Source organism: Sorex araneus, chromosome X (genome assembly GCF_027595985.1).
Source record: "Sorex araneus isolate mSorAra2 chromosome X, mSorAra2.pri, whole genome shotgun sequence".
NCBI classification, from domain to species: Eukaryota; Metazoa; Chordata; class Mammalia; order Eulipotyphla; family Soricidae; genus Sorex; species Sorex araneus.
In genome coordinates this window covers 196,667,561-196,694,411 of record NC_073313.1, presented here as the reverse complement: position 1 = coordinate 196,694,411, position 26,851 = coordinate 196,667,561, and the positions used below count along the sequence as shown (strand labels likewise).

General features: G+C 34.9%; 1 protein-coding gene across 3 annotated transcripts in view; it reads left to right on the top strand.

Annotated features, from left to right (window-relative positions):
• Positions 1-1,033: 1,033 nt before the first annotated feature.
• Positions 1,034-26,851, top strand: part of KCNH7 (potassium voltage-gated channel subfamily H member 7) — a 470,160-nt gene continuing 444,342 nt past the window's right edge. For all 3 annotated transcript variants that reach the window (XM_055120200.1, XM_055120199.1, XM_055120198.1), the window contains exons 1-2: positions 1,034-1,421; positions 3,012-3,242. In XM_055120200.1, the coding sequence (XP_054976175.1) occupies positions 1,346-1,421; positions 3,012-3,242 (307 nt within the window). In that variant the 5' untranslated portion in view covers positions 1,034-1,345. The remainder of the gene's footprint in view (positions 1,422-3,011; positions 3,243-26,851) is intronic.

Sequence of the window (26,851 nt, the reverse complement as noted above, 5' to 3'; positions counted from 1 at the left end):
GGGAAATGGTCTGCATAGTGTGTTGAGATGAGCGGCACGGCGGGTCACACCAGGGCTTGTAACTCAGCCCCACCCACCTTTTGTTCATCCCCCTAGCGCCCAGCCTCGCTCATGTCAAACTCTTGTGTACTGTTTCCTCCCACAGTCTCTAGCCATCTCCTCTTCCGTGCAGTGTCCAGCACCTGGAGACTCAGTCATGCCCTCCCTCCCCCCAACCTCGCAACTCCTCTGGGGTTCAAAAGGTGGCATTGGGCATGCTCAGCAGCGCCAGCACCTTAGGTTTTAGGGAGGCGCGGCTGTGCGCCGGGTAGCGGGAGAAGAGTGCGGGTTCAATTCTGGCGTCGGCACCCACGTCCGCCGAGCCAGGGGGACCCACGCTGCACCCTGAAGCCAAACCTGCACCCCTCAGGGGTTCCTCCTGCATTTCCAACCACCGGAACGTTGCCGCAGCTTAGATAACATGCCTCCCTGAGGGACTATCTCCCACCTGTCCGTCCGGGCTCTGCAGTTGAGATTGTTTCTGGCGGTGCCGCGAGAGGAACTCTGGGAGGGAGGGAGCCCAGCGGCTGGTGACCGCGCAGATCACCTTCCCAGAGTCACTGTCACTCAGTTTTGGAGATTTCTTGGCTGGCTTCTGTTAAAACACGCTCGAGTAATCCGAGCCGTAAGGGTACCCGAGCTCTCAAGATAAAGGGATTGTGTGTTGTGTGCGCGCACGCGTGTGTCCGTGAGCGTGTTTGGATGTGTGTGTGTGTGTGTGTGTGTGTGTAGGGGGAAAGGGCGGAGATAAAAACGTCAAACACCCCTCTATCCCCACCTCCTCCGGGCCTCCTTTTCTTTCTCTCTTTCCTGCAAAAGCTACACAAGTCTTCCATCCCCGCGTCCCTCCCTCCCCCTCGCCCACCCCTCCCGCAAACATCCGTATAGCTCTGGGCTAGCGCCAGGTTAAGCCCATTTGCACTGGGAAATTGGCGCCGTTCGGGAGCGGAGAAACAGATCGATTGCCCTTGTGACTCCCCACCCCCTCCCGCCCTCCCCCGCCGCTCCCTCCTCATCCCTCCCCCGCCACCTCCCCTCACCCCGCCTCCTTCCCTCTCCCCACCCCCAAACCCGCGCGCTCGCGCCAGTCCGGTGCGAGGCCCCCTCCCGAAGGTGAGGGGAATGGATTGGACTCCAGTGGGGAAAGCGGGAGTCTGGAAGTGGTGCTAATGGGAAGAGCTTCCCGGTTCTCAAAGAGGATGCTCTGCCACAAAGAGCGGCTCGCCAGCCGGCCTGGGCTCTAGCGGAGAGATCCCGGGAGAACTCCGGAGCTCGGGGGAGCGCTCCTCGGAAGACCCGAGTCAACATGCCTGTTCGCAGGGGGCATGTGGCACCACAAAACACATTTCTGGGCACCATCATACGGAAATTTGAAGGGCAAAGTAAGTTCATTTGTTCTCTTCTCTCTCCCTCGCTTTCGGCTTTGACAGTGCACTTGGCGTCCGCGCTTGAAGCTTGGGGAGAAGGCAACTCCGGCTCTGATCAAGTTCGCTGGGGAAACCGAGCCAGGAGGTTGGAATGGCAGCGGGAGTGTTCTCCCTCTGATACTAATTTTGATTTACATTTTAGATTACGGTCTCCATTATAGGAGGCAATTTGATCCCCTCTCCCACTGCTCCATTATCCGACTTGCTACTTAAAGTCCTACTCTTCTACTATCTTAAAGGGAACGTGCTAGTCTAGCATGGATGTATGTGTCGAGGCTGTTTTAATGTAGACTTTTTGAAAGTCAGGAGCAGGGTAGGTAGAACGTACTATTGGATCTTGGAACGTACCGGTAGCAGCGATGTAAACGACCTCGCAAACTCTATTTTACCTTAGTTAAATTGCAAGGCTGAGGTGACAGGGATGCTTACTGGCTATTAGTTTATACAGAAGCTAAACTTTGCATAAAAATCAATGCAAATATAGCCCAGGCAGGATAATTTGGTGAAAGCATGATTTGATCCGTGCTGATTCTCAGTAAAATCAGTTCACTATTCAAAAGAATTCTGTTCCTTTTCTATTCCCTGAAATTTCTGTCAGGAAATTTGAAAATCAAATAATAAATCCCACAGAGACTAAGTAAAGAGAATTTAATTTTATTGTCAGGATTAACAAAAGGAATGAATTTTTGATACATAGTAATTTGTTAATTTTTATTTTGTATTTCCTTAATGCTGCACACACTAATCCACCTTTATGTTTCACAAAAAGCATCTGTTTTGACACTGCATTTGGTGACATGATAATATATTACCTTGTGCACAAACTACACTTCTATGTCCTGATTCCCATTCTACCTAAAATAATAAATAAAATTTGTTATAAAAATCATGTTCTAATATTAAAACCCTTATTACTATGCAAAATTTAAGGTTCTCCAAAATTAAAAGTGGAAGGGTGTTTATGTATATGTGTAAATATTTTCATCTATTGGTTAAATATTATGAAAATGAGAACATTTGTCATATTAAACTGCTCATTAATGTGACATATTCTTATGTTTTAAAAAAAGAAATGATGTGTGTAGAATACCTTTAGGATAGAGAAAATTCATATCTGATAATAACTACTTGAGAAAGTTGTAATCTAAGAACCAAGATTAAAGCAAGAAACTTGACAAGTGCAGGATTTTTCATCATTTTAACTTTGAAAATATTTCCCTTACAATTAAAAGGCATCCTGGAAATGTCAGTGGACTAGCTGCCTGCCTAAATATGCCTTAGTATCCCCGAGAGTTGCGGGACTTGAAAACTAGACTATTTGGAAACTATATTCTCACAATTTAAAGACTAATTCTTTAATATTTTTGTCAAAACTACTTAAAACTATTAATTTTGGGTTTTACTTTTGCTTTTAAAGCTGGGGGAAGTTAGCAGCTTGGAAAACACCTGCATTTCAGATCTCCTATTATGCAATAACTTGCTCTGATGTTGATGGGATTCTTATAGAAGCTTTTAAAATGACGCTCTACAATCTTCTTCTTACAGATAAAAAATTTATCATCGCAAATGCCAGAGTGCAAAACTGTGCCATCATCTACTGCAATGATGGGTTCTGTGAGATGACTGGTTTCTCCAGACCAGATGTCATGCAAAAGCCCTGCACCTGTGACTTTCTTCATGGGCCAGAGACCAAGAGGCATGATATTGCCCAAATCGCCCAAGCATTGTTGGGGTCTGAGGAGAGGAAAGTGGAGGTCACCTACTATCACAAAAATGGTAATGTTCACTTATTTAGGATCCCTTATATTTGATTCTATTGAAATTAAATGTTTACAGCTGGTACAGAAGTCCATATGCAAAGGAGACTCAAGTATTCAAATATAGATGTGTGCTTTATAATTGTAGTTTGGGGACCCAACAATTAGGAATAGTCTCATTAGTGAGCTGGTTAAAACAAATGTGTTCTAAGTAGGTGTAGTCCATATACTTGAAAAGTGTAATAACTTATTGTCATTAAGGACAAACTGCCAAAAATTTGTTTTACACACCTTCCTTTCTAAAGAACAATATAAAGATTAATCACATATTGGTTGCATTGCTAAGGAAGCGGCACAGTTTAATTTGCTTCTACCTGAGAGTATTTCACCAGGCCATGTGTATCGAAAACTACATCTGAAACTATAACTATTTATAACTTTTATATTTTAAGTGAGTTTTAACTTTTTCATAGGTGATACTTTTTTTGGTTCTTTTTATACAGAATTATTGAAATATAATAGGAACTTCTAAAATTAGTTTTTAGAATTTGAATGTGTGTATTTAAATAATGAACTTTATTGTTTCAAGAGTTGTCTGATATAAGAAACAGAGGATTGGAACCTTGATATGTGAAACTATTAGTATTCATTTTTACAACTGCAGCAAAACTGACATCTCAAACTTAAGGTCATACCTCAACTTCAAGGGCAGTCATTTTTTCCTTTTGTGCTTACTGCATGAGCATAAAAAAGTTACACTTATAATAGTTTTCAAAAATATATATTTAAGGTATTCATTCATTAAATATTTAATATATTTATGTAAACTCACCTGTATGAATATTCAGATAGTACCATTTTTAAGTCGTATTTGCAGTTAATTTTGGCAATTTAGGGTTTAAACCAATTAAAATATGCACAGTGTTTTTAGTTTTGCTGATATATTATAATGTATTTTGCTTTATTCTGTTGACATAAATATTAGATTATTTGAAAACAAGATTTTTTGGTAAATGAATGATGTGTTATAATCATCAGATGGCTATTTTTTGGTAAGATACAGAAAACAAATTCCAGCTGGGAAATTTAAGTCATCTGCTTTAAAAAAAAGAATAACTGTATAATAATTATATAAACTGTGCAATTCTTTACTATTTGATGTACCATAACATCAGCTTGATTTGAAATGCATGACTAAGTATTATCAGAAAAAAATGTTTGTATAACTTCGAATTAATTTGGAAAGAAAACACATTGTATGACTATCGTATAGTTTTTTAAAGTACCTATCTCCCTCACTTTCCCATCAGTAGTGTTGTCATGTTAGCTATAGTTTAATTGCTCTGTTGTCTTAAAAGCATTTCTTAGACTGAGGCTCTCACTACTTGTTCTCACTACAGAAGCAAGTCATCCTATTTTGTGTATGTATATGATGCTGGCAGATTAGAATTTGAGAATAGTTTGAATGCCTGACATTTCCCCATTGAATATTAATCCTGATGTTAACATAGTTTATGTTGTAGTTACTATAATGCTTTTTTTGAGCAACTTGTGGACATTATTTTTCTGGATCATTTGAGAATGTTTTCAGCATACAGAATTTAAGTATAAAATTAATCTGGACTATAATGGTCGGTCATTTAAAATCTGGACTATGGAGTCACTTCTTCAGACAATATTTTCAAATAGAAGTTGTTATCTATGGTACTACATTTATAAAGGTGTTTTAAAAATATAGTTTATCTGGTTAAATGTGTATAAAATAATCTTGAAACACCTGAATTTTTTTCATACAGAATCATAAAAATGTCTGCAATAGAATTGTGGTACATTGATGAGCATAAGTCCTCTTGGGTGATTTTCTTAAATATACAAACTAAATCTTCCCTATTTTAAGCAAGAATCTTTATTTGAAAGCTGCTTTAGGTATATCAAAATCAATCTTTGGAGGTGATGGTTTCTTTTGGCTTCATTTTCAGATGTGACTCAGTCTACAAGGACTGGGTATATTGAGAATTAAAGACAAATGCTGTTTGCTTCACTTGTAATATTATGGGAAACAAGAGGTGCTAGGTTAAACTATTTCTTTTTTTCCCCAAAAGAAAAAAATTAATCTCAATGCCCTTTTTAAAATAGTCAGGCATAACTGAACTTACATTCTCTCTGGGTGTATTTAATTTATTTGTTTGTCACTAGTTCAGATTCTTTTTGAATAGAATCTTCATGCTGTTATTCGTCTATTTACAGGACAACTGCAAAGATAGTCAGAGCTTGTCAAGTTCAAATACCTTGAATGTCTTACCTTTTAGAGAGACCAGACGGTCACTCAGTCACTCTGCATTTATGAAAGCAGGAACAGAAACAAGATTTTCTTAGATTCGTTTATCAGAATTTGCTCATTCTTTTAAATTCATCTTGGTTTGCCAGGGTTCTTGGATTCTTAAGTATGCACACTAAATCTTTTCTCTATTAGTTCTTTAACATTTCGAAGGATTATGAATAGCGATGCAACAGTACAAGAAACAAATTAAAAAAAACAACCTTGAGACAGTATGTGTCCACTTATTAAATTTATTCATAAAGAAGTTGAAAAAATATAAGCGTGATATTATTCCTCAAAACTTATTTTCCCAAGTGGTAGAGTGGCGTTAGATGCACTTTGAATCTTTGATCTCTGCAGAATTCATGTTGACTTATTGCATTGCAAGCTTCATGATCAGCATTGTGAAGCAGTGCGCCTTTCCATGCTCTTTTATGTGATTTTACTAGGTACAATTGGGATTGCTGTTTACTGGAATCTCATTTTTTTTTAAAAAAAACCTAGTTATTTGCAGTTAGAATATTTGACAGCCCATCCTTTGAGGATTCTATTTTACAGTTTAAGTCATTATTGCATAAATCATTCTTGGCAGCTGTGAAATATTGCTTGAGGTGATAAAGCTGTAAATCTTTTGACATAAAAACCCTAATTATACAAAACTATAATTATACTGAGGTTTATATAAGTATGGGCATGTATTTTAATAGCATAATACATTTCCTTTTTAAACACTTCTTTGGCAATAATGATTGAGAAATAGCAAGATGTTTTGGTTATTAACCTTCTCGTAGTTTGAAAACTATGTTAATGGTAGCAAACAGAAAAAAATAGTTGGCCATTCTTTAATTTGTTTCCATCTGGTTGGATGGGGTGTCATGGAATAGTTAACTAGTTGAAGTGATAGAGCACTGTAGACATGCTTGGATATGTGATATTTTTCCCCTTCAATTTTTGAGCAGTTCTGAACATTTAGAAAAATCAAAGTAAATTTCTCCAAGGGAAATAAAGTCTTTACTCAGTAGGAAAACAGGTCTTAAATTGCACTATTTTTAGAGGTTCATGTTTCTATATTTTTCCCCTTGTGCCATCAGACATAGTTCAATGGCAATTTTGTATAAGAATCAGAAATGTTACTATCTCTGTGTTGCTTTAAAGAACTAAAGGGTGGAAAGCGCTGAAGGAAGCCCTTCCCTGATCTAGATAGGGCACTGGTCATGTTGGGACCAGTACAACATTTCAGAGGCAACATTTGATTCAGTTAAACTTAAGAAAGGTTTGATAATGTTGAATCTACTATCTCTTAACAGTCATGTGGAAAAAGCTTACAGAAAGTGTTGTTTTGATGTCAGGAAAGGCGAATAAAGGTGAAAATGTGTACCAAGTGCCTGGAAGATAATGCTTACACATAATAGGAATAGTAGGAGATGCAAAGGAATCATACAGCCTGATCTTTGCTGTCAGCTTATTTGTATTATAGAGTTACCATTGTTCATTTCTGTCTTCTAAATCTCATAATGTTTTCATAAACTTGTTTCTAAAAGAAAAAATAATAAATTTTGAAATGAGCAACTTTCATATGGAGAACCAAATTTAGAATTTAGTGCAAATATATTTTTCCTGACCTATAATATAAACTTGCCTATCAGTATTTTCTGACATTAGTAAGTAAGAAGGTATCAATGCCACATGTAGTTTAAAAGTGAATAGGGCTTTTCCCATTGTAGAAGCCCATACTCTCTTTTAAATACTTACTGCTCCACTCCTTTCTTTTTTCCTCTCTCATTTTTCCCTTCACATTTATCTAAATAAATTGCTTTCAACCAAACAATTTTTGCTTCACTAAAAAATGTTGAGTGGCTCAAATGAAAATCTTCATATGTTTTATGGCACAGAAGATATTCAGCTTTCATAATTCCTGAATTGTGCAGTAGAGATGCAAATGGTAGTTTTTAAGAGACAAAAAGCAAACTGTATTTTGTGTGCATGTAAATAATAACTAAAATATTCAAGGAATACCTTCCCTAGGTTTTGTTGCACTCATTTATCTTTTCCTCTTTATGCAGTTTTATGTTCCATTCTATAAAATGTTGAGAAATAGCAATCAAAAGTTCATTATTGTCTTAATCTTAAAATACATTTCACAAACATAATATTAATAACATCTCAAATCTCTGGATAATGTATAGAATTTTAATTTGAACAATTATATTAATAATAAAATGAGTGTGGCAAAAAACACGAGAAGAAAAAGCTTTATTTCAGTATTGTCCCAAGTGAAAATAACATATCCAAAAACTGTGGGTGGGTTCCGTTCATCAGTCCCTTTCAACACTCACCTCTATCATACGTCCAAGCAGTTCTGCTGCTTAAAAGAGGCCCTGCTGTCTGCTGGCTTGAGAGATAACCATTCAGTTATTTTCACACCAAAGGGACTTGAAAAGACAGTCTGTTCATTGCTTTAGGCATAGGCTTTCCTTGCTTCTTTTGGCTTATAGGTTGTATCTGTTTTCTATCTGATTATTTAGCAGTATTTATTATTTTGGGGATTTGGAGGTAGAAATGGCTATATTCATGACTTACTCATTGGCACTGTGTTCAGAGATCACTTATGGTGTGGCTAAGAAGACCATATGTGGTGCCAAGGATCAACCAGGATCTGCTACATGCAAGCCAAGTACCTTAACCCCTCTGCTATCTCTCCAGTCCTGTTTATTTAACTGTAAATAGCTCTGAATCAATTGCTGACAGTCAGCAGCCAGGAAAGCCCTAGGATAACTGAGTCATAGGAAGTAGAACTTGAGTATGAAATGTTAAACCAACATTTATCTAGCCATCTGAACTAGAAATCTAGGGAGCAATTTCATGTTTTTCCCTCCTCATTTCATTTCTAATATGTTCTAATGTAAACTCAACCTTTTCTCCCATGGACAAGTGTCTTGTTAAAGCATTCTCATCTTGCTTTGGGGAGCTTTGAAGTTCTCTCTCTCTCTCTCTCTCTCTCTCTCTCTTTAATCTATTCTCTGCTATGTCACTAGAGAACTATTTCAAAAATTACGAGTAATCTACACTGATGAGTTATCTGAACCAAGCATCAATGTATACGGACTTGGTATTCTAAAATACTTTAACTATTCTACTATAGATATGCAGGAAGTCCTCAAATAGTAAGAACAATTCAACATTATTTTGTTGTAATATGAAAAACATCCTCACACCTGAAACAACTTTGAACAATGCAACATTACCACAGGAACTGACTTTGCTGTGAACTGTCTTGCTAATAGGTGTGGTTTCCAAGAATGTATCAACAACATTAAAGGAGGAATTAATGTGTACTCTGTCTACCTGCTTTTTATTAGAGTGGCACCTAACCCCAGAGAGACTGTGTAACATGCCAAATAATTCATTGTTCTTAAGTGAACATATCATTATGTCTAGTATGAATGTTTGCTTATAATATATACTCAATAAATACAATTTCTATATATATCTTAGCAACTTTATTTCTCTTTTAAAGGTTATGTTTCATTTTTGGAGCATAATATATTAGAATAAGTATTACTTGACTGCTCAGAACCTCACATAAGTCATGTACTTTTATGTCATCAAGCTTTTTCTCCCCCTTCAGAATTTTCCTTTCTGTATTATAAATAATGTGAAGACTTGGGATAATAGTGGCTGGCGCGATAGCACAGTGAGTAGGGGAGTAGGGCATTTGCCTTGCACGCGGCCGACCAGAGTTTGATTCCCAGCATCCCATATGGTCCCCTGAGCACCGCCAGTGGTAATTCCTGAGTGCAGAGCCAGGAGTAACCTCTGAGCATCGCCGGGTGTAACCCAAAAAGCAAAAAAAAAAGACTTGGGATAAGATAGTTTACACTCAGCTCCTCATCTAAGGAAACTATTATTATCCTTCCAAAAACAGATCATCAGACTTCTTTGTAAAGTCATTTCTGATGCCATCATTGCCTGCTCCAGAATTAAAATTCTTCCATGTTAGACACTTGGTTCTGACTCCAAGAGTAGCAACCGGAGTTTACTACAAACTATTGTAGTTAACTTTATCTATTTTGAGCTCTTTCAGAGATGTAATAGTCTTAATTACTTTTGGAATATAGCATCAGTGCCTGATCTAAATAGGTGCTCGATTAGAATGAGAAGAGAAAAAAATGGTATAGCAGAATTGGGGAAGCAAGAAATAATAGATGATTGAGGTCAGGAGATCTTGAGAATAATAAGTTACCAGGGAAATGTGATATTTTGATTTCTCTGTTTTTCTTTCATAAATATAATTTTTTAATTTTACTAATTTATTTGACTAATTGGCTGACTTGTTAATATATAATCTGTAGTTTTATAAATGGCTTGAAAATATTTAATAGAGAGGATATACTAAAAAGAAATGATTGACCAGTTATTCAAGTGCCATTTGACTCAACACTGACCCCAAAAGAGTTTCATTAGGTCTGCAATAATCTTTAATAACCAAAATGGAAGTTTCTTTTATTCTCTTCAAAGTTAACTTGATAGTTTTTGAGTCAACATTTCTACTGACCACCAAGTTATATAGTACCAACATTTTATATCTAGTGCAACATTTTATCTCTGCATTATTGAAAATTCTTAATTGACAATGACATTTGACCCTAACAATTGTTGTTAAAGCTGAAATAATAAGATTAATTTACTCCTCATAATAAAGTATTTATTATTGTTATTGTCAAACAAGTTTGCTTTGCTCTTACTATGATGTCTGTCTATAACAAAAGTCTGAGCTATAGAGAATAGAATGAAGTAGCAGTAAGGTTTAAAGAAATATATCTTATAACTGGGCAATTAAGAAAGTCAAAGTGCCACTTTTCACAGGTGGAAGGTGGAGAAAATCAAGATTCTGACTTATTTGCCTATCTACTCTGTAGTTTCCTCTTCTTCCTTCAATATTAATAACTATCTAATTACAAAATTAAAAAAATAAAACAACTCTGTGTACAGCACAAATCACGATCGAGGTAGCCCTCTGTACCCTTTCTTCTGTTAAAAGAATGTCTCACACTACATTTTAATTTGACATACAAGTACTGCTGCTTTGTAAGTAGGAATTTTGTGGAGTAAAAGAACCATGTTTTCTTAGTTGGCTGAGTTTGTATAATAATCCCAAAAGAGGTTGCACTTGGCTGGACACAAAAAGTCCCCCTGAGCCAACCTGTTTTCCTTTATCTTCTTTTTTTGCTTCCTGGGAAACCAGTCAGAATTCACTGTTACAGCAGGTAGACACTCACCATTGCTGGGTTTAGTGTTTTCTTTTCCGGTTTTACTTTCTTTCCTATACTAAAGATTATTCACCTTCTTTTCTTTACTAAGGATCATTAAGAGAGCTTTTAATTTGACATTCTTTGATGTTAGTGGCTATTAATTCTTGCATGATGTTGAAAAACTGGTTTTGAGAAAAGTAGTAACTTCATGGATTTAGGACAACAACATGGGTGCTATTTCTTATGTAGATCATTGCTCTCTATGCCTGAAATATCTATTTTACTTCTGTGAAATTGGTAAAAATCCAGATTACAGAAATGATGACAATTAAAGTTATCTGGGCCAGAGAGAAATACAGAATGCAAGGTCTATTTTCCTTTAAGGAAGTAATTATGAAACCTCCACTAATTCAGTTTTTTAATTTTTGTTTGTTTGTTTATTTATGGATCATACACAGCAGTGTTCAGCACTTACAATTGGTTTTGTGCTCAGGGATTATGTGATCCTGGAATTGATCAGAGGACCATGTGGGGTGTTGGACATTAAACCCAGCTAGGCAAATTTACTACCTACTATAGTATCTCTCCGCCCGCCCTCCCCCCCCCCGCCAGAAACTCTTCTATATCTCTTCATTATCTTTTACTGTATTGATCAGCTAAATTTTGAGTGCTTGGATGCCATACTTGGAGATGTCTAGGGATTATTACTGTTTCTGTGCTCAGGGATCACTCCTGATAGTACTTGAGGGACTATATATAGTGCTTAGGATTAAACGGGGGTCAGCCACATGAAAGGCAAGTGCCTCAGCCATTGTACCATCTCTCCACTCCTCTTAATCAATTAATCTTCACTTGTGCATTTATCCTTATCTATAGATAACATGAATGTGCCCTCCAGACTTCAGTTGCCATGGTTTTAGTTCGTGGACTTGGCTCTACACTCATTTAGTCCATTCATTTCCCAAAGGACAAATGTCAGTTGAGCTACAGTTTTTCACTGTGTATACATGTGTGTGTTTGATTTTTGTAAACTTACTTTATTATAAGTTTGTTCTCATCCACACTGACTATGGATTTTTGAAAATGGTAACAGGTACACCACTATATGAAGGTTGCTTGCTGAATATTCATCCTAATTATGTTATCTGAACAAAGTTACATTGATATCATATGGGATGTTCCTATTCCTTCAGCCCAGACACCTTTATTGATATCAGTGTGTACATCTGGTGTGCTCATCTTTTTCAGGAAAAATTTCTGAATCTCATTGAGTGACAAGGTATTAGCTTTTTGAAATCTAATGATATTATACATCTTTATGTATATATAATATTATGTAATTATATTAATATAGATGCATAATCATGTAAGATGTATGTATATCTTCTTATAATTGCATATGTATACAAATATCATTGGATTTCAAGAACCCTGCCTATATATTTATAAATATATTTTTATAATTGTACAGTTTCCATTTTTCCTTTATAAAAATTAGTTGTTATTTTTAAGATACTGAAGATATAAGATACTTTTTATGCTTTTATTCATATTTTCATATTATAGAAACACCACTTTCAGCAAATCTGTATCATTTACCAGGAATTAGTTTTTTTAATAAGCATAAATAATTTAGAAATCATTATTCTGAATTATGCATGTATCATGATGAAGTCATGAATCAAGATCAATATCTAATTTTTATAACTATATTGTGAATTTTGTTAGCGTATACAATTGCCCTACCTTGTTAATGACAAAATGGCTTTTTAAATTTTTCTCACCACCCATCTTCACAGGAACTATTCTTCCTGGTTTAAGTGAGAAAAGATTTCACTCACACTTTATATAAATTATTCTATATTATTTTTGTGACAGCTTGGAAAGTAAAGGTTAACTAATGCTATAGATTTAAATTTAAGTTCAGATAAGTTAAAGTGCTGACAGCCACGAAGGATAACAAAGATGATATATCAAATATAAATTTCTCTCTGCTCAGAAACCATATGTCTACAAGTGATAAAATTATTAAACATAACTTCACTTCATCCTCTACGAACTAATTCTAGTGCTTAGTCATGGGAACTTATTGTTAGTTTAAGGTTATATGATTAGTTTAATTTTTTACTGAAGAGTAAATTAAGCAAGCTTCATCCATGCTTTTTATATATAAACAGTGAAAGACTACTTAGATATTGGGTTTTTGTAGAATAAGGATAATCTTTGTGTAATTGTCAATGGTACTGTCACTCTAAAAATGTCCTTATTTTGATCTATATATTTTATGGCCAATTTAGATCAGGGGGACATCTTTATTTAGGAGTATCATGCTAGTTAGCCCATATCTAAGAAATCTGAAGAAAAATTCGTATGCTGGTTTGACTCAGTAGCAGCAACTGTTTTATTGTTATCATTATTCACAATGAAGCTTTGCTTTCTGGAAGAATTATGAAATTTGAAAAATATATTACAAGTATCACTGTATCACTGTCATCCCGTTGTTCATCGATTTACTTGAGTGGGCACCAGTAATGTCTTTATTACACTCAGCCCTGAGATTTTAGCAGCCTCTTCTTTCATTACAAGTATTAAAAATAAAATAAAATAAAATGTACTGATGTAAACAGTATCTAGTTTACAGTAAACAGCTTCTGTTTTCTTCATCTTGTATCAAATGTTGATTCCATTTACCACCATTCACCTTCTTTTTAAGGCATGAGCTCTTTCCAAATATTGCCATTCTCTCTACTGTATAGTCTGCTCAAAATATCTAGCAATTTTGTTCACACTTCCTAGTATTTTCCTCTTGCTCCTATTGGAACACCCTTGAAATTATCTTGCAATAATTAGTTTCTGTGTCTGTCTATTCCACTCAATGTCGAGTTGTATAAAGTAAGTTGCTAAGATGCTACTTTCATTAAAGGAAGTGAAAAAAAATGAAAAAATAAATTTAAAAGACTCTAGCAATACATCTACTCTCTGATGAAAATGTCAGGTGGCACTTTCTAGAGAAGTCTCATTAATTCAGTATTCCACATCCTGTGTCATTTTGTTAAATATGAAAATTCTAAAAGTCAATAACATATACTGTATCTTGAATAGTTTCATAATTGACTGCCATATGTTTTCTAACAATGTATTCTGTTACTTAATAATTTGTAATTCCTTCCAAGAAGACATGAATGATCATCCACTTTAGTGTTTTAAATATATATAGTTTTGACCAAATATATATTTTGTCTCATTTTTAAAAAATTAAATCACAAGCTATATAGTTAAAAAGTGTTCATGATTGGGTCTTAGTCATACAGTGTTCCACCACCCATTTATTCACTCATGCTTATATTCCACCACCAATATCACCAGTTTCCTCCTGCCCACCTGTCCTGCACCATAGTACACATATATTTTTTATATCTGCTTATTCTGTTATATCTTATGGAACATCCTCAAGTCAATAAAATAAAAGATATGTCTGTTTTAAGAATATACTAAAACGCCAAGCCATTCATCCCTCTCTTATTGAATACACAAAATATAATAAGTACAAGACCTCATAAAAATACTTAACTTTTTCCACACACTGATAACAGCCTCATACTTACAACACATCTAATTTTTATCACTAACTCTGAGCCATGGATTGAGATTTAAAGGCTTGTGTGGTATCAGCAGACACTTCATCAGTCACGTTGTGAAACAGGAATTCACTTCAGCAAGGACTTCATATCTCTCCTCTTTCTCAACGTGATTTAACTCCACTGTCAAAATACTAGAAAATACAGACAAAAAGAAAAAAGAAAAAAAAACTTTTAGTCTTGAATCCCAGAAATAACCACTGTTAAATGTAATATATCTGTAATAGTTATACAATTAAACACTTGCACCTTATTTTTTACTAAGATCTGGATGATCCTACATAGTCTATTTTCCTCACTGAGAAATTTATCTTCAGAACATGCCAGTTTTCATGACTAATATTTCATAGCATAGACTTCCCATAAATCATTTAAATAGCCATACTTATTTGTGTTGACAGAAACAATATATTACTAATAAAACTCTACAAGTAATTTCTTAATATTAATATTATCATTGTGCTTATTTCTTAATCTCACATAAAAGGACTCAGAGGCTACTACCCAAGTGTGATTCTTGGCATAATATGCAGTGACAGGGATCAAATCCCATTCTCTCACATGCAAAGTTTGTGTTTTAGTCCTTCGAGCTATTTCCTTAGCCCTGGATACATCATTATTTTTATCTTTCAATATTTTAAGGACATAAAATAAACCAGTATATTCATCTCATATATCTGCTGTTTTGTCCCTTATACTTTTGTTTCTAAAAGTATAATTACTGAGTAAAACAAGGATATGGATTCTAATAGTCTTTGATGTATCTTAAAGTATACTTCAAAAGAGAATGCATTTAACTACATATTAGTTGTGTATAATAAAACTTGACGTTCCTGTGTGTGTGTATATATATATATGTGTGTGTGTGTGTGTGTGTGTGTGTGTGTGTGTGTATTTGGGCCACACCAGGCTGTGCTCAGGCTTAATCCTGTGCCTACACTCTTGGATCACTCCTAGAAGGCTGGGAGATCTGAGAGACCATGGAGTGCTAGGATGCGGTCTGCTGCTTGCAACGTAAAAATTCTCTTTCTTGATCCAACAGGTCATTCTTTAAAATTTTTGTTCAACTAATACAAACAGCATCACATTATTTGAACTCTGTATTTTCCCCCAGAATCTTGGCCAAGTAAATTATATAGAGGGAAAGTGTAGTGGCAGGGTTCTCCTCTTGCATGCAGTTGATCCTTATTTGATCTCTGGCACCACATATATTTTTAGAGTACTTCTTGGTGTAAACCCTGAGCCAAGGGCCAGGAGCAAGACTTTAATGTAGATAGCTTCCCCCTCTCCCTGAAAATTCATGTAGAAAATACTAGAAGCAAATTATTTTTATTTAAAGAAAAAAAAAGCAGTGCTTAGTATTTCCAAATCTCAGGTGTAATGGGATCTCTCAAATAGGTGAGGTACTCTGTTCAACTCAGGGTTTTTCAAAAACTATTTATACTCAATCTTTCAAATAAGCAATGACTGGCAATTTTTCCAGTCTCAGATTAGAGACCAGTAAAATTTTTGAGTATTCTGTAACTTTCCTTGAACCCTTTCTCTTTTTAATTAGAAATCTATTAAATTTTATGTAACCCACAAAATAGCGCAGCGGGTAGGGTGTTTGCCTTGCAGGCGGCCGACCCATCCCTCTAGGAGAGCCTGGCAGGCTACCGAGAGTATCCCACAAGCACGGCAGAGCCTGGTAAGCTACCTGTGGAATATTCAATATGCCAAAAACAGTAACAACAAATCTCACAATAGAGATGTTACTGGTGCCTGCTTGAGCAAATCTATGAGCAATGGGATGACAGTGATACAGTGGTCTATGTAAGCTACAATGAAAGACTTGGTTAAAAAAGAGATTTTACTCAGCATTTAGCATGTGAAAATGCACGTACATCAAAATATATTTACCTTTTCATAATTTTGCTTAGATTCAAGATGGTAAGCATGAGTGGTAATAAACATTTGACTGGGACATCGTGTGACAAATGTAATGCATTGATAATACATAAGTGACATCAAGTGCTCAGATTTACACAGTAATGTGAGGAAACATGTACCTGACAGAAACAAGATAGTGATGGATAAACTTCTCACTTTATCCTATATAATGCAGCTGAAAAGACTGCAGGGAAAGATTATTCTCTTCCTGGGCTGTCTTATTTAACCAAGACATGCAGAGATCTGGTAATCTGATCTTCCAAACTGTGACTCAATTCTCAAGTCTTCCCTCCAGGTGTTCTTTATAATGAATGTCACTTAACCAAGGCTCAGTAGGATTTATGGATTTCCAGATTGCTGCTCTCAGAATTTGCTCCCCAATGAAAGACTACACAAAAATGCCACTAATGATGCAGAACTGCACTTTTCCTGTTAGCCAGCATCTATTCACTTCTCATTCTAAAATTGCAGAATTTATATTTTGTAGTTTTTGTTTCTAGGGTGAACTGGAGGTATCCTAATGAAATGTTATGTCCACCAAAACAATTATTTTTAATATACTTACAATAATGGGAGAAATAGTGCTTTTTCATACTTTTTGTTCTAATTACTGGTTCTTTTGAGGATGCCAATAATTTCAATGATGAATTTTCCTCCAGAAAATACTTAATTTAAAAGAATTTAATTTATATTTTTGTTATTGAGTTATTTACAAATATGCAAATTGTTGATTATGATATCAAAGTTCTTAATGAATTAGAGTTTATATTATAATTCTTGATTTTCTTTAATAATAGAGGATAAACTAAAAATATGATTGAGCTACAGTTCAGCAACAGAAATGAAAATTTACCTCAAGTATAAATGAATAGGCAGGAATATTTTCATAAACACTTACATGGTATGTGAAAAAATCTCTAATGACATTAAAAATATTTTACAGAAGAAAAAACTCAGATATTTTAGTTAGAACAGATAAAGAATTTTAAAAGTAAAAGAAAGAATAGATAACTTGGCTTTTATAATACTTTAACATGTTGGAATATGTTAATAAGATAAAAGAGATTCCAGGCATTTAATTTTTATTCCTTCAGAAGTCATATGTGGTAAATATATATTTGTGAATTCTGAAAACATATTTTGAAAGTCTAGATACTTTAAAAATGATGACATTATAGTATAGCAAGAATGATCTTTCCTGTTACCAGTTTGATTATTCCAAGTAGAAATAATACCTCCTCTATAATAAAAACCAATTTAGTCACTACTTAAGTGAAAAAGTTGAAATTTTAGTTTAATTTTCTATTGATTATATTTTATTATTATTTTTCGTCACTGATATCACGGTAATAATCTGAAGAATTGACTTGTGAAAGTCAAAGACCATAGCTATGAAGAGTTTATAGTAAAACAAATAGATAATAATGTGTCATGTGGGCACTTTAGTTAATATTTAAAACCTTAAAGTAATTTTCAAGCTCTACATGTATATATAATTTATACCTGGTACCTAGTAAGTATAATATAACTGTTGAGAAATTGCATGGAAAGACAAACATATGTGATCATAAATTGAGGTTCAAAAACAAATCAAGTTGAGATACATACTGTGTGTTTAACATCACTGCAGAGAGAGACTAAGAAATATTTCTCAAAAATTTTTAAATGTTAATTCTTGGAACATCATTCTGGAGATTATGGCCTTTATCAAATTTTGTGTATAATATTTTTAGAATGTGGAACTTTGAACATGCTCGGGCCGAGCCTCACATACATGAGTGAACATATTCCTGGACCATGCAGCCGGACACATCATCATAGATGGGAAGAAAAAAAAAAATATATATATATATATACCTCTTGGAGAGCCCGGCAAGCTACCGAGAGTATCCCGCCTGCACGGGAGAGCCTGGCAAACTCCCCGTGGCATATCTGATATGCCAAAAACAGTAATAATAACAGGTCTCATTCTCCTGAGCCTGAAAGAACCTCCAATCTTTGGGAAAGACGAGTAAGAAGAGGCTGCTTAAAATCTTAGGGCTGGGACAAATGGATATGTTACTGATGCCCACTCGAGTAAATAGATGAACAATGGGATGACAGTGATACAGTGATTTTTAGAATGATTCTAAACTGTTGAAACTCATTTTAGTCATGATTACTCTGTAAATTTCAGCAGTCTAAGTTTCCTGGGCCCTTAGATTTGTGTATATGCACACAGCTGTCTTTTAGCTATATTGTAGCTAATTCCAATAATGGTAGTCAAGAAAACACTGGGTTTTGAAACCAAAAGTTCCTAACTCATAGTGCTTGTAAATTCAGTTTCTCTCTTCCCCCTTTCACAAGGATTTAGTGACAATCAAGAGAAATTTTATGTAAATCAAAGCTGTTGAAACATTACTACGTAATACCAAGTTTATATTTCCAAGCACCCAAGTATAAGATGATCTCATAACTTATTATCTCAAGTGGGGATATTTTTAAAATACAGTAAAGAGTTTCTTAATAATTCCTTCAGGAGTTGATGAAAAATAGCAGTTTAGAGAAACAAGATTAATGAGTACTCTCAATACACCTATATCTGGTACTGTGATTAAAGATTTTGAAAATGCGTGGCATTTAATGCCATAGACTTTTTTTATGAACATTTTTTAGACTCCTAGACTGATGAGATTAAAAATGTTGCCACTCATTCTTGTAATGCCTAAAATGCTTGCTGTGTAGACAAAGACAGTATCTTACAATCTGGAGAAATGAGTCAGAATTCCTCTAAAGAATATACTGCACTTGGTGACCTCTGTGAAAAAAAGACTACCAATGAATCTCTCTATAAATACCATGTTGAATGTTTTTAGTAAAGGAATTAACCTCGACCACTTTGTGAACTGCAATGAGTCATGAGAGCAGAGTGGACTAAAGGTAAAAGAGATTGAGTTCATTGTTGTATACCAGCAATCCTTTATAGAATATTTTGACTCTCAAAGATTCTATAAAGGATCTTTATCTTGGAATCTGTTAAAGAATGGGTGTGCATAGGCTGCATACTCAGACATCTTTTATTTCCCAGTCTGTCAGGTCTTAGTCATACCTCTTAGTCTGTTTGCCATCCCATGATAAAATATGCCTTTTGTGTAAAATTAGTTTTTTTTAAAGGATGTGTATTGAGTGAAAGGAACTCCCCAAAGAGGTTTTGTTAGCATCAAAACAGAAAGTAAACCATCCATATTCTTCCTTAAAATTACAAAAAATAATACTTACAATAAAAGTAAACTTATTATTTCTCATGAGTTAGAATGCAGATTCAGCTCTCCAAATTTAAGGAGGAAATTTTGGTTACTAAGATATAAAAATAAGGGATAATGAATTATTTTACAGAGGAAAGTTAAATGAAAATGGTACTGCTGGTGTTCTCATATTGTGTGTATTTTTACAGATTTAGTATAAACAGAAAGAAATTATTTTTGTCTGTGAAAATTGGATTTGTAAACAAATTTAGCTTTTGCAATGCTACAGTCCAAAGAGGAAAAATAAAGCTGTGAATAACAGTAATTATTAATCTCCTCCTTCCCCCCAGATTTAAATCACTATTCTTTTTTATATTATTCAAGTTGTTTAGATCATTGCCCATACATAATAAAATATTACCAGATGAATAGCAGAGGCAAAATAAGTGGAGGTATAAAAATATTTATCTTTATGTTTACATCTGTTTACATGTTTATTGGTCTGTTTTATCTCTATAACAGTTATTGACTTACAGCAGATAGCTTACTTTCTACTTGCTAAATAAAAGTACTACTTGATAAATAAAAATGAGACTTAGAAATATATACATAAGTGCATCACATAATTTATACAATGTGAGAAAGTGGAAGTTGCATTCAGAAGGATTATTCTGATTTCCTTGAAGATGACTTCCACGAATTTGGATCAATATATATACATATATATATATTTTCAATCAGATCTATTTTTTGTTTAAACTGATTAATCTATTTTTTATTAATTTAACCCCTCCCTGAATTTATTTCAACCTTTTATTCCAGGGACCCATGGTCCAACTTTCAAGCAAATCATAAGTCATGCATGGAAGAAATCCTTAGAAACCCCAAAAGCAAAATTGACTATTACCTTTTGTGTGCAGGTGGCAACCAAATTAGCATTATTTTCACAAAACTACATAAAAGAATAATTTTTATAGCTTACTTTGCTGTTAATTTTTGACAAGATCATGACCAATAATAATTAAATACTCTAGCATTTTACCTATTAATAATAAGGATATTAATTTGCATAAGCAAAGTTTAATCATCATCATCATCATCTACCAGTTGATCATGGATTTTCTCAAGTGGTCTCAGTAACATCTCCATTCATCCTAGCCCTGAGATTTTAGCAGCCTCTCTTTACTCGTCCTTTCCAGTGGTGCCACATTGGAGGCTCTTTCAGGGTCAGGGGAATAAAACCCATCATTGTTACTGTTTTGGCATATGAATGCTCCATAGGGAGCTTGCCAGTCTCTCCCATGTGGATAGGAAAATCTCGGTAGCTTGACAGGCTCTCCCAGAGGGAGAATTTAGCTTCCAGGAGCTTGGTTTTATAGTCTCTGGATGTTGACCTTTGCTGGGATTACATGGCACTGGGCACAGTCCCTGGGTGTGACCGCCTAGCTTCTGGAAAATAGGGGATCTGGGCATAAGAGGCCCAGTCTTTATCCGAGCAGGTTCGGATAAAGATAAAAAATCTCAGCTTTGGAGATTTTTACTTTGTAAAATATGGTTTCTTTTTTTTTTTAATAGCTCAAATGTAGAAATAATTTAAATGGTCTTTAATAAGCAAATAGTTCAATAAATTTGGTATACTCACTAACAATAAACCAACCACCAATTAACTAAAAACTTATTATTGTATAAATAATAATATGAATAATTCTTAAAAATGTATTGTGCAAAAAAAATAGAAAAATTCTTAAATTCGGTATAGTTCAAGATTAAGAAAATGAAATAATCTATAGTGATAGAAATTGAAACATAAGTTAGCTCTGGGGTGGAGAAAGTAGAAATTGTCTGAACAGAACAATGAATCATTTGAAAGTGATGGACATATTATATTTTGTTGGGGTTATTAGGCACATGACTCTTTATATTGGTCCAGACTCAATGGTACGCTTACCTTTGATTTGAGTTCCACAATAAATTTTTCTTAATTTAATAAATCTCTAATAACTTTCAGAGTCAGATCATTCTGACTCTGTAATGATTAGACTAATTATACAGAATTCAGAAGAATAAAATAAATACATAAAGGGAAATGAAATTTTAAAAATTTTTAATATTTACCATTCATGTTTTGAGAGTTATGTCCAGTGATTATGGATGTTTATCATAGCAGTAAAGTTACATTTTGAAATTTATTTTCTAAGTTAAAAATATTAGTAATAATCTAATACCAAGTTCCTAGAAGAGAGCAACGCAGTCTATTGCCCCCCGCGCCTGGCTGTCATCACCGAGGCTCCTTAGAGGGAACGGCTCGAGCTTCCCTCCTGGCCCTGAGCAGAGCCTGACAGTTAAGGACCTCTAGAACCCAGCCACAGCCATGTTCAGGGCCACTCTTCACACGTTCGGATGAGCCTCACTCATGGGGGAGCCTACAGAGGAACCCAGGTGTGCAGGACCCGGGGCCGAGATCTCCAAGGCTGCTCGGATTGAGACTGGGCCTCTTCCGCCCATATCCCCCATTTTCTAGTACCTAGGCAGTCACACCCAGAGACTGCCCCTGGCACCATGTAATCCCATGAACGTTTGACATCCAGAGACTAGAAAACCAAGATCCTAGAAGCGCACAGGCTCACTGTGGCCGCGCAACATCTAATAGCCTAGTTCTCCCTCTTGCAGAACCTGACAAGCTACTGAAAGTCTATTGTTTGCTCAGGAGAGCCTGACAAGCTCTCCGTGTTGTATTCATATCCCAAATATAGTAACATATATACATATCTGTTGGAGAGCCCAGCAAGCTACTGAGAGTATCCCACCCACACCCCACCCGCACTGCAGAGCCTGACAAGCTACCATGGCATATTTGATATGTCAAAAACAGTAACAATAGGTCTCATTCCCCTGACTCTGAAAGAGCCTCCAACCACTGGGAAAGATGAGTAAGGAGAGGTTGCTAGCTGCTAAATTCTCAGGGCTTAGTGTAATAGAGACGTTACTGGTGCCCGCTTGAGTAAATCGACAAACTGGGGATTTGTCGGGATTTGTCGGGATGATAGTAATACAGTGAATCTAAGATATAAACCATGATTGGTTTTCATAATTTTCATGATTTCATAATTTTAATAATCTACTTTTATACTGTTTGATGTAGTTGTCTTTCAGACTTTAGCAATTCCTCAAAAATATCTATACCAATTGCATGAAACTCCTTCCTCTATAAGCGAGTGTTACCTCATTTTGGTTAAGGGCATTATTTCTATTTTTAAGTGGCAAATGCATCTACTATAATTCGTCAAACATTCAGTATATGGTATTCTCATTCACTATTGATCACCACTTGTAGTTCTCAAGATTCAATTATGGGAAAGTACAGTAATGGCATTTTAATGAGATCCCCTTCTTATTTGAAGAAGGGGATATAAATTCAAATAATTCTATTAGAACAAAACATGGGTCAGTAAGGAAAGTAAACCTCAGTGGTAGGGAGAACTTCTTTGGTGAGGCAAATTTCTTTTTTAAAAAATAAAATTATTTTTAAAACAGTTTAAATTTTTTTAATTGAATTACTGTGAGATAGACATAAAAACTGCTCATAATTAGGTTTCAGTCATACAGTGCTCCAACACTCATCTCTCCACCAGAGCAAGGCGGGGCAAATGTCTAATTAGGATTTTTAGCCTTTCCAGATATAAACAACTTGATGGAACTTCAAGAAAAGAATACTATAAAGTGACTAAGAGTATAAACTAAATTTATCTTCACCCTGGTTAAAAAAATTTACAGATATAAGAGCAGTTTTTAAAAATATCAAGCAATAGTATATTTTTTATTTTATTTTTGTATACAGTTACCTTTTGTATCTACAGGTTCTGCATACATGCATGTTACAAATGATGAATTGAAACTAGTACTATATGGCCAGGCCTATGATGGCTGCATCTGCATTGAACTTGTACTGTTTTTTTCTTATGATTATTCCATAAGCATTACAGCACTACAGCTATTTATATAATATTTTTGTAACTGGCATTATAATCAAATTATTTAAAGATGTAGGTCATTTAAAAGCACAGATAATTGGAAGTGTAAAGTTATAAGCAAATATTACCTCATTTTATATGTTAGCAACTTAAGTATCCATGAATTTTACTATACTCAGGGGTATGGGAATCAACCCCCATAATACTTAAAGAAAACTATTTTATCTTTAATTTATTGAATGTTAGATTAAAATTGTCTTCAAATAAAAAGCATTTGGAGCAATTAGTTACACTGTATAAAACATGACTTCAGAGAATAATGGCAAAATTTTATTTACTATTCAGTTATTAGAAGAGACAAAAGACAGGCCAAAATAAAAAAAAAAGGAAGAGGGATAAACAAAGATATTAAAGGACAGAGAAAATAAGTATATAGGCATATAACAGAATTTAAATCACTGTCACTGTCATTCCGTTGCTCATTGATTTGTTCGAGCGGGCACCAGTAAAGTCTCTCATTGAGAGACTTATTGTTACTGTTTTTGGCATATCCAATACGCACAAGTAGCTTGCCAGGCTCTGCCTCATGGGCTTGATACTCTCGGTAGCTTGCCCGGCTCTCCAAGAAGGGTGGAGGAATCAAACTCTGGTCGGCCGAGTGAAAGGAGAATGCCCAACTGCTGTGCTATCACTCCAGCTTTAAATAGTGTTGAAAAATTACTTCAGGGTGATGACAGAATAATTGAAAGAGGTATATATATATATATATATATATATATATATATATATATATAAGCAGAAGTTCAAGGGTGTAATCTGAGGTTAGGCACCATGATTCCAGAAGGATGAATTCTTTAATGTAAAGAATATTTATTTTCCTTAGATCTATTTAATGTTCTATTTGGAGCTGAGCGTGATGAATAATGGATAACAGGACACCTAATTGTCTTTGTAACAAAGGGAACAGTGCCGGAATTCATTATTTCTTACTGTGTAAAAACTATATATTGACAGTTACACAGAAGAAAGAAGTTTCTGTCTGTAGATTGCAGGTCTTTGTTGCAAGCAACAGATTTTCTTTCCCAAAAGTAGAACCTTAGACTTGGGCTTTCTTTTGCCTTCTATATATACCTCATTTTCTTTAATAAATTTACTAGATTTAGCTTGATAGGAAACCAGATACTAATTCTCATGGCCTTTTCATTTTTGAGCCATGTTAAAGAGGAAATTCTACAGAGGAAATGTAGCACTGTAGCACTGTAGTACTGTCATCCCTTTGTTCATCAATTTGCTCGAACAGGCACCAGTAACGTCTCCATTGTGAGACTTGTTGTTACTGTTTTTGGCATATCAAATACGCCACGGGTAGCTTGCCAAGCTCTGCCATGCGGGCAGGATACTCTTAGTAGCTTGCTGGGGCTCTCCAAAAGGGAGGAAGGAATCGAACCCAGGTCGGCCACGTGCAAGGCAAATGCCCTAAACGCTGTGTTATCACTCCAGAATCACAAAAATTTAAGGGGTGCTAAAGTTGAATATGCTTTCTAGGGAAAAAAAGCAGTGGTTTCTGGCCTGGAGCAGCTAACTCCATGCCCTGACTAAAGAGATTACTGCCTGCTTCTGAACATTTCAACTCCCAATCTTTTATTTATTTATTTTTATTTTCTTCCCTCATTATTATCCTACTTTCGCTCAGAAAAATGTATCTTACAAATGTGAAGTTAGGTCCAACCACCTTACACAAACACACTTGGCACCAGGATTAGGACCATATGTTCAAATTTCTAAAAGAAGACTTCCTATTAGATAGTGAAAGCATCTTCATTTTGTCTGTGATTGCAAACAAGCAATATTCTTGTAAGTGTCAGTGTAGATTTAGTTTTCTTTTCTTGATGATAAGGAATACATTACCTGAATTCATATCAGCGTTTCTTATTGAATTTGAGCAAACATATACCTCTTTGTTCTCTCAGTGAATATTTCATTTCCATTTTTGGTATAAACTTTCCTGACATTTTTTCAAATATGATACAAAAAAAGTGTGTGAATAAATAAATTAATTTAAATTTCTTGAGATGTAATTGTTCTCTTTGCTTATCCTTGAGAAGATTGGCATTTTATAAAAGTTTTGAAAATAAACAATTGCATTTGTTGCTACCTACATTCCATAAATAATATTTTTGTTATTTCAACATTTTAATTGAATGTATATGATGTTAAAGTAATCGTTCCATTATAGTTCAAAATATTTGAACAATATGAACAAGGGAGTAGTTCATTAATATGGTAACTTTCAATGAAAATATTGTCACTTTAAAAATAAACTAGTTAAAATAGAAAAAAAAAACTAAAATGCACGTATGGTATATAAGAATGTAAAGAATTATAAAGTTGTGAAAAAAATTTTTCACTTAGTTGAGGAGGGGGATTGCAGATTACCAATTTACAGCTATGGGCTTAGACCAGCAGACAGAAAATACTACAAACAAAACTTTGATGTTAGCTAGAGTAGATTGAAGCAGGTCTCCCAAGTTCTGTAATGTGTTGGAATGAACCCTATAATATATGGATCATGTGGTCACTTATGGGGTTTGCTACAAGCAAAGGAAGATAGGTAGAATTCAGAGGGCCATATCTGGTGGCTGTTTACTAAAGGAAATTGATATTATTAATAGGAAATTTCTTTCCAGGATATAATAAACAAGTTTATCATATAGTCATCCTATATACACACATCATAGCTTTTTATCGTATATGACTTATTGCATATGTGATTTCACTCTGTTATAAAGAACATAATATGTCTGGGGAGCTACTTGGTTTAGTATATCTAATAAATGAGATATTTATTATATATACTGTTTAGTATATATTTATTAGATATACTGTTTAGTATATCTAATAAATGAGATATTTATTAGATATACTCATTTATTAGATAAGTCTTTTGAGGGGGTTATTTTATTTGGGGACCACGCCTGGGATACTCAGGGTTTACTCTTGGCTCTCTGCTCAAGGATCAGTCCTCGTGGGGCTCAGGAAATCATATGAGTTTCAAGAGATCAAATCTGGGTCAGCCACGTGCAATGAAAATGCCCTACCTGTGGTCCCATTGCTCCAGCTCCCAGTTAAATCATATTTTATCTCAATATTTGTTAGAATAAAGTGTCACACTAGGATTTTTAAAATTCTTTGAAATATTCTATCAGTGGCTGTATCGGATTAGATGATTTTTCATCCCAACTCTATTAGGAAAGTCGATATGGTAAACATCTTTCCTTAATCCTATGTAAAATT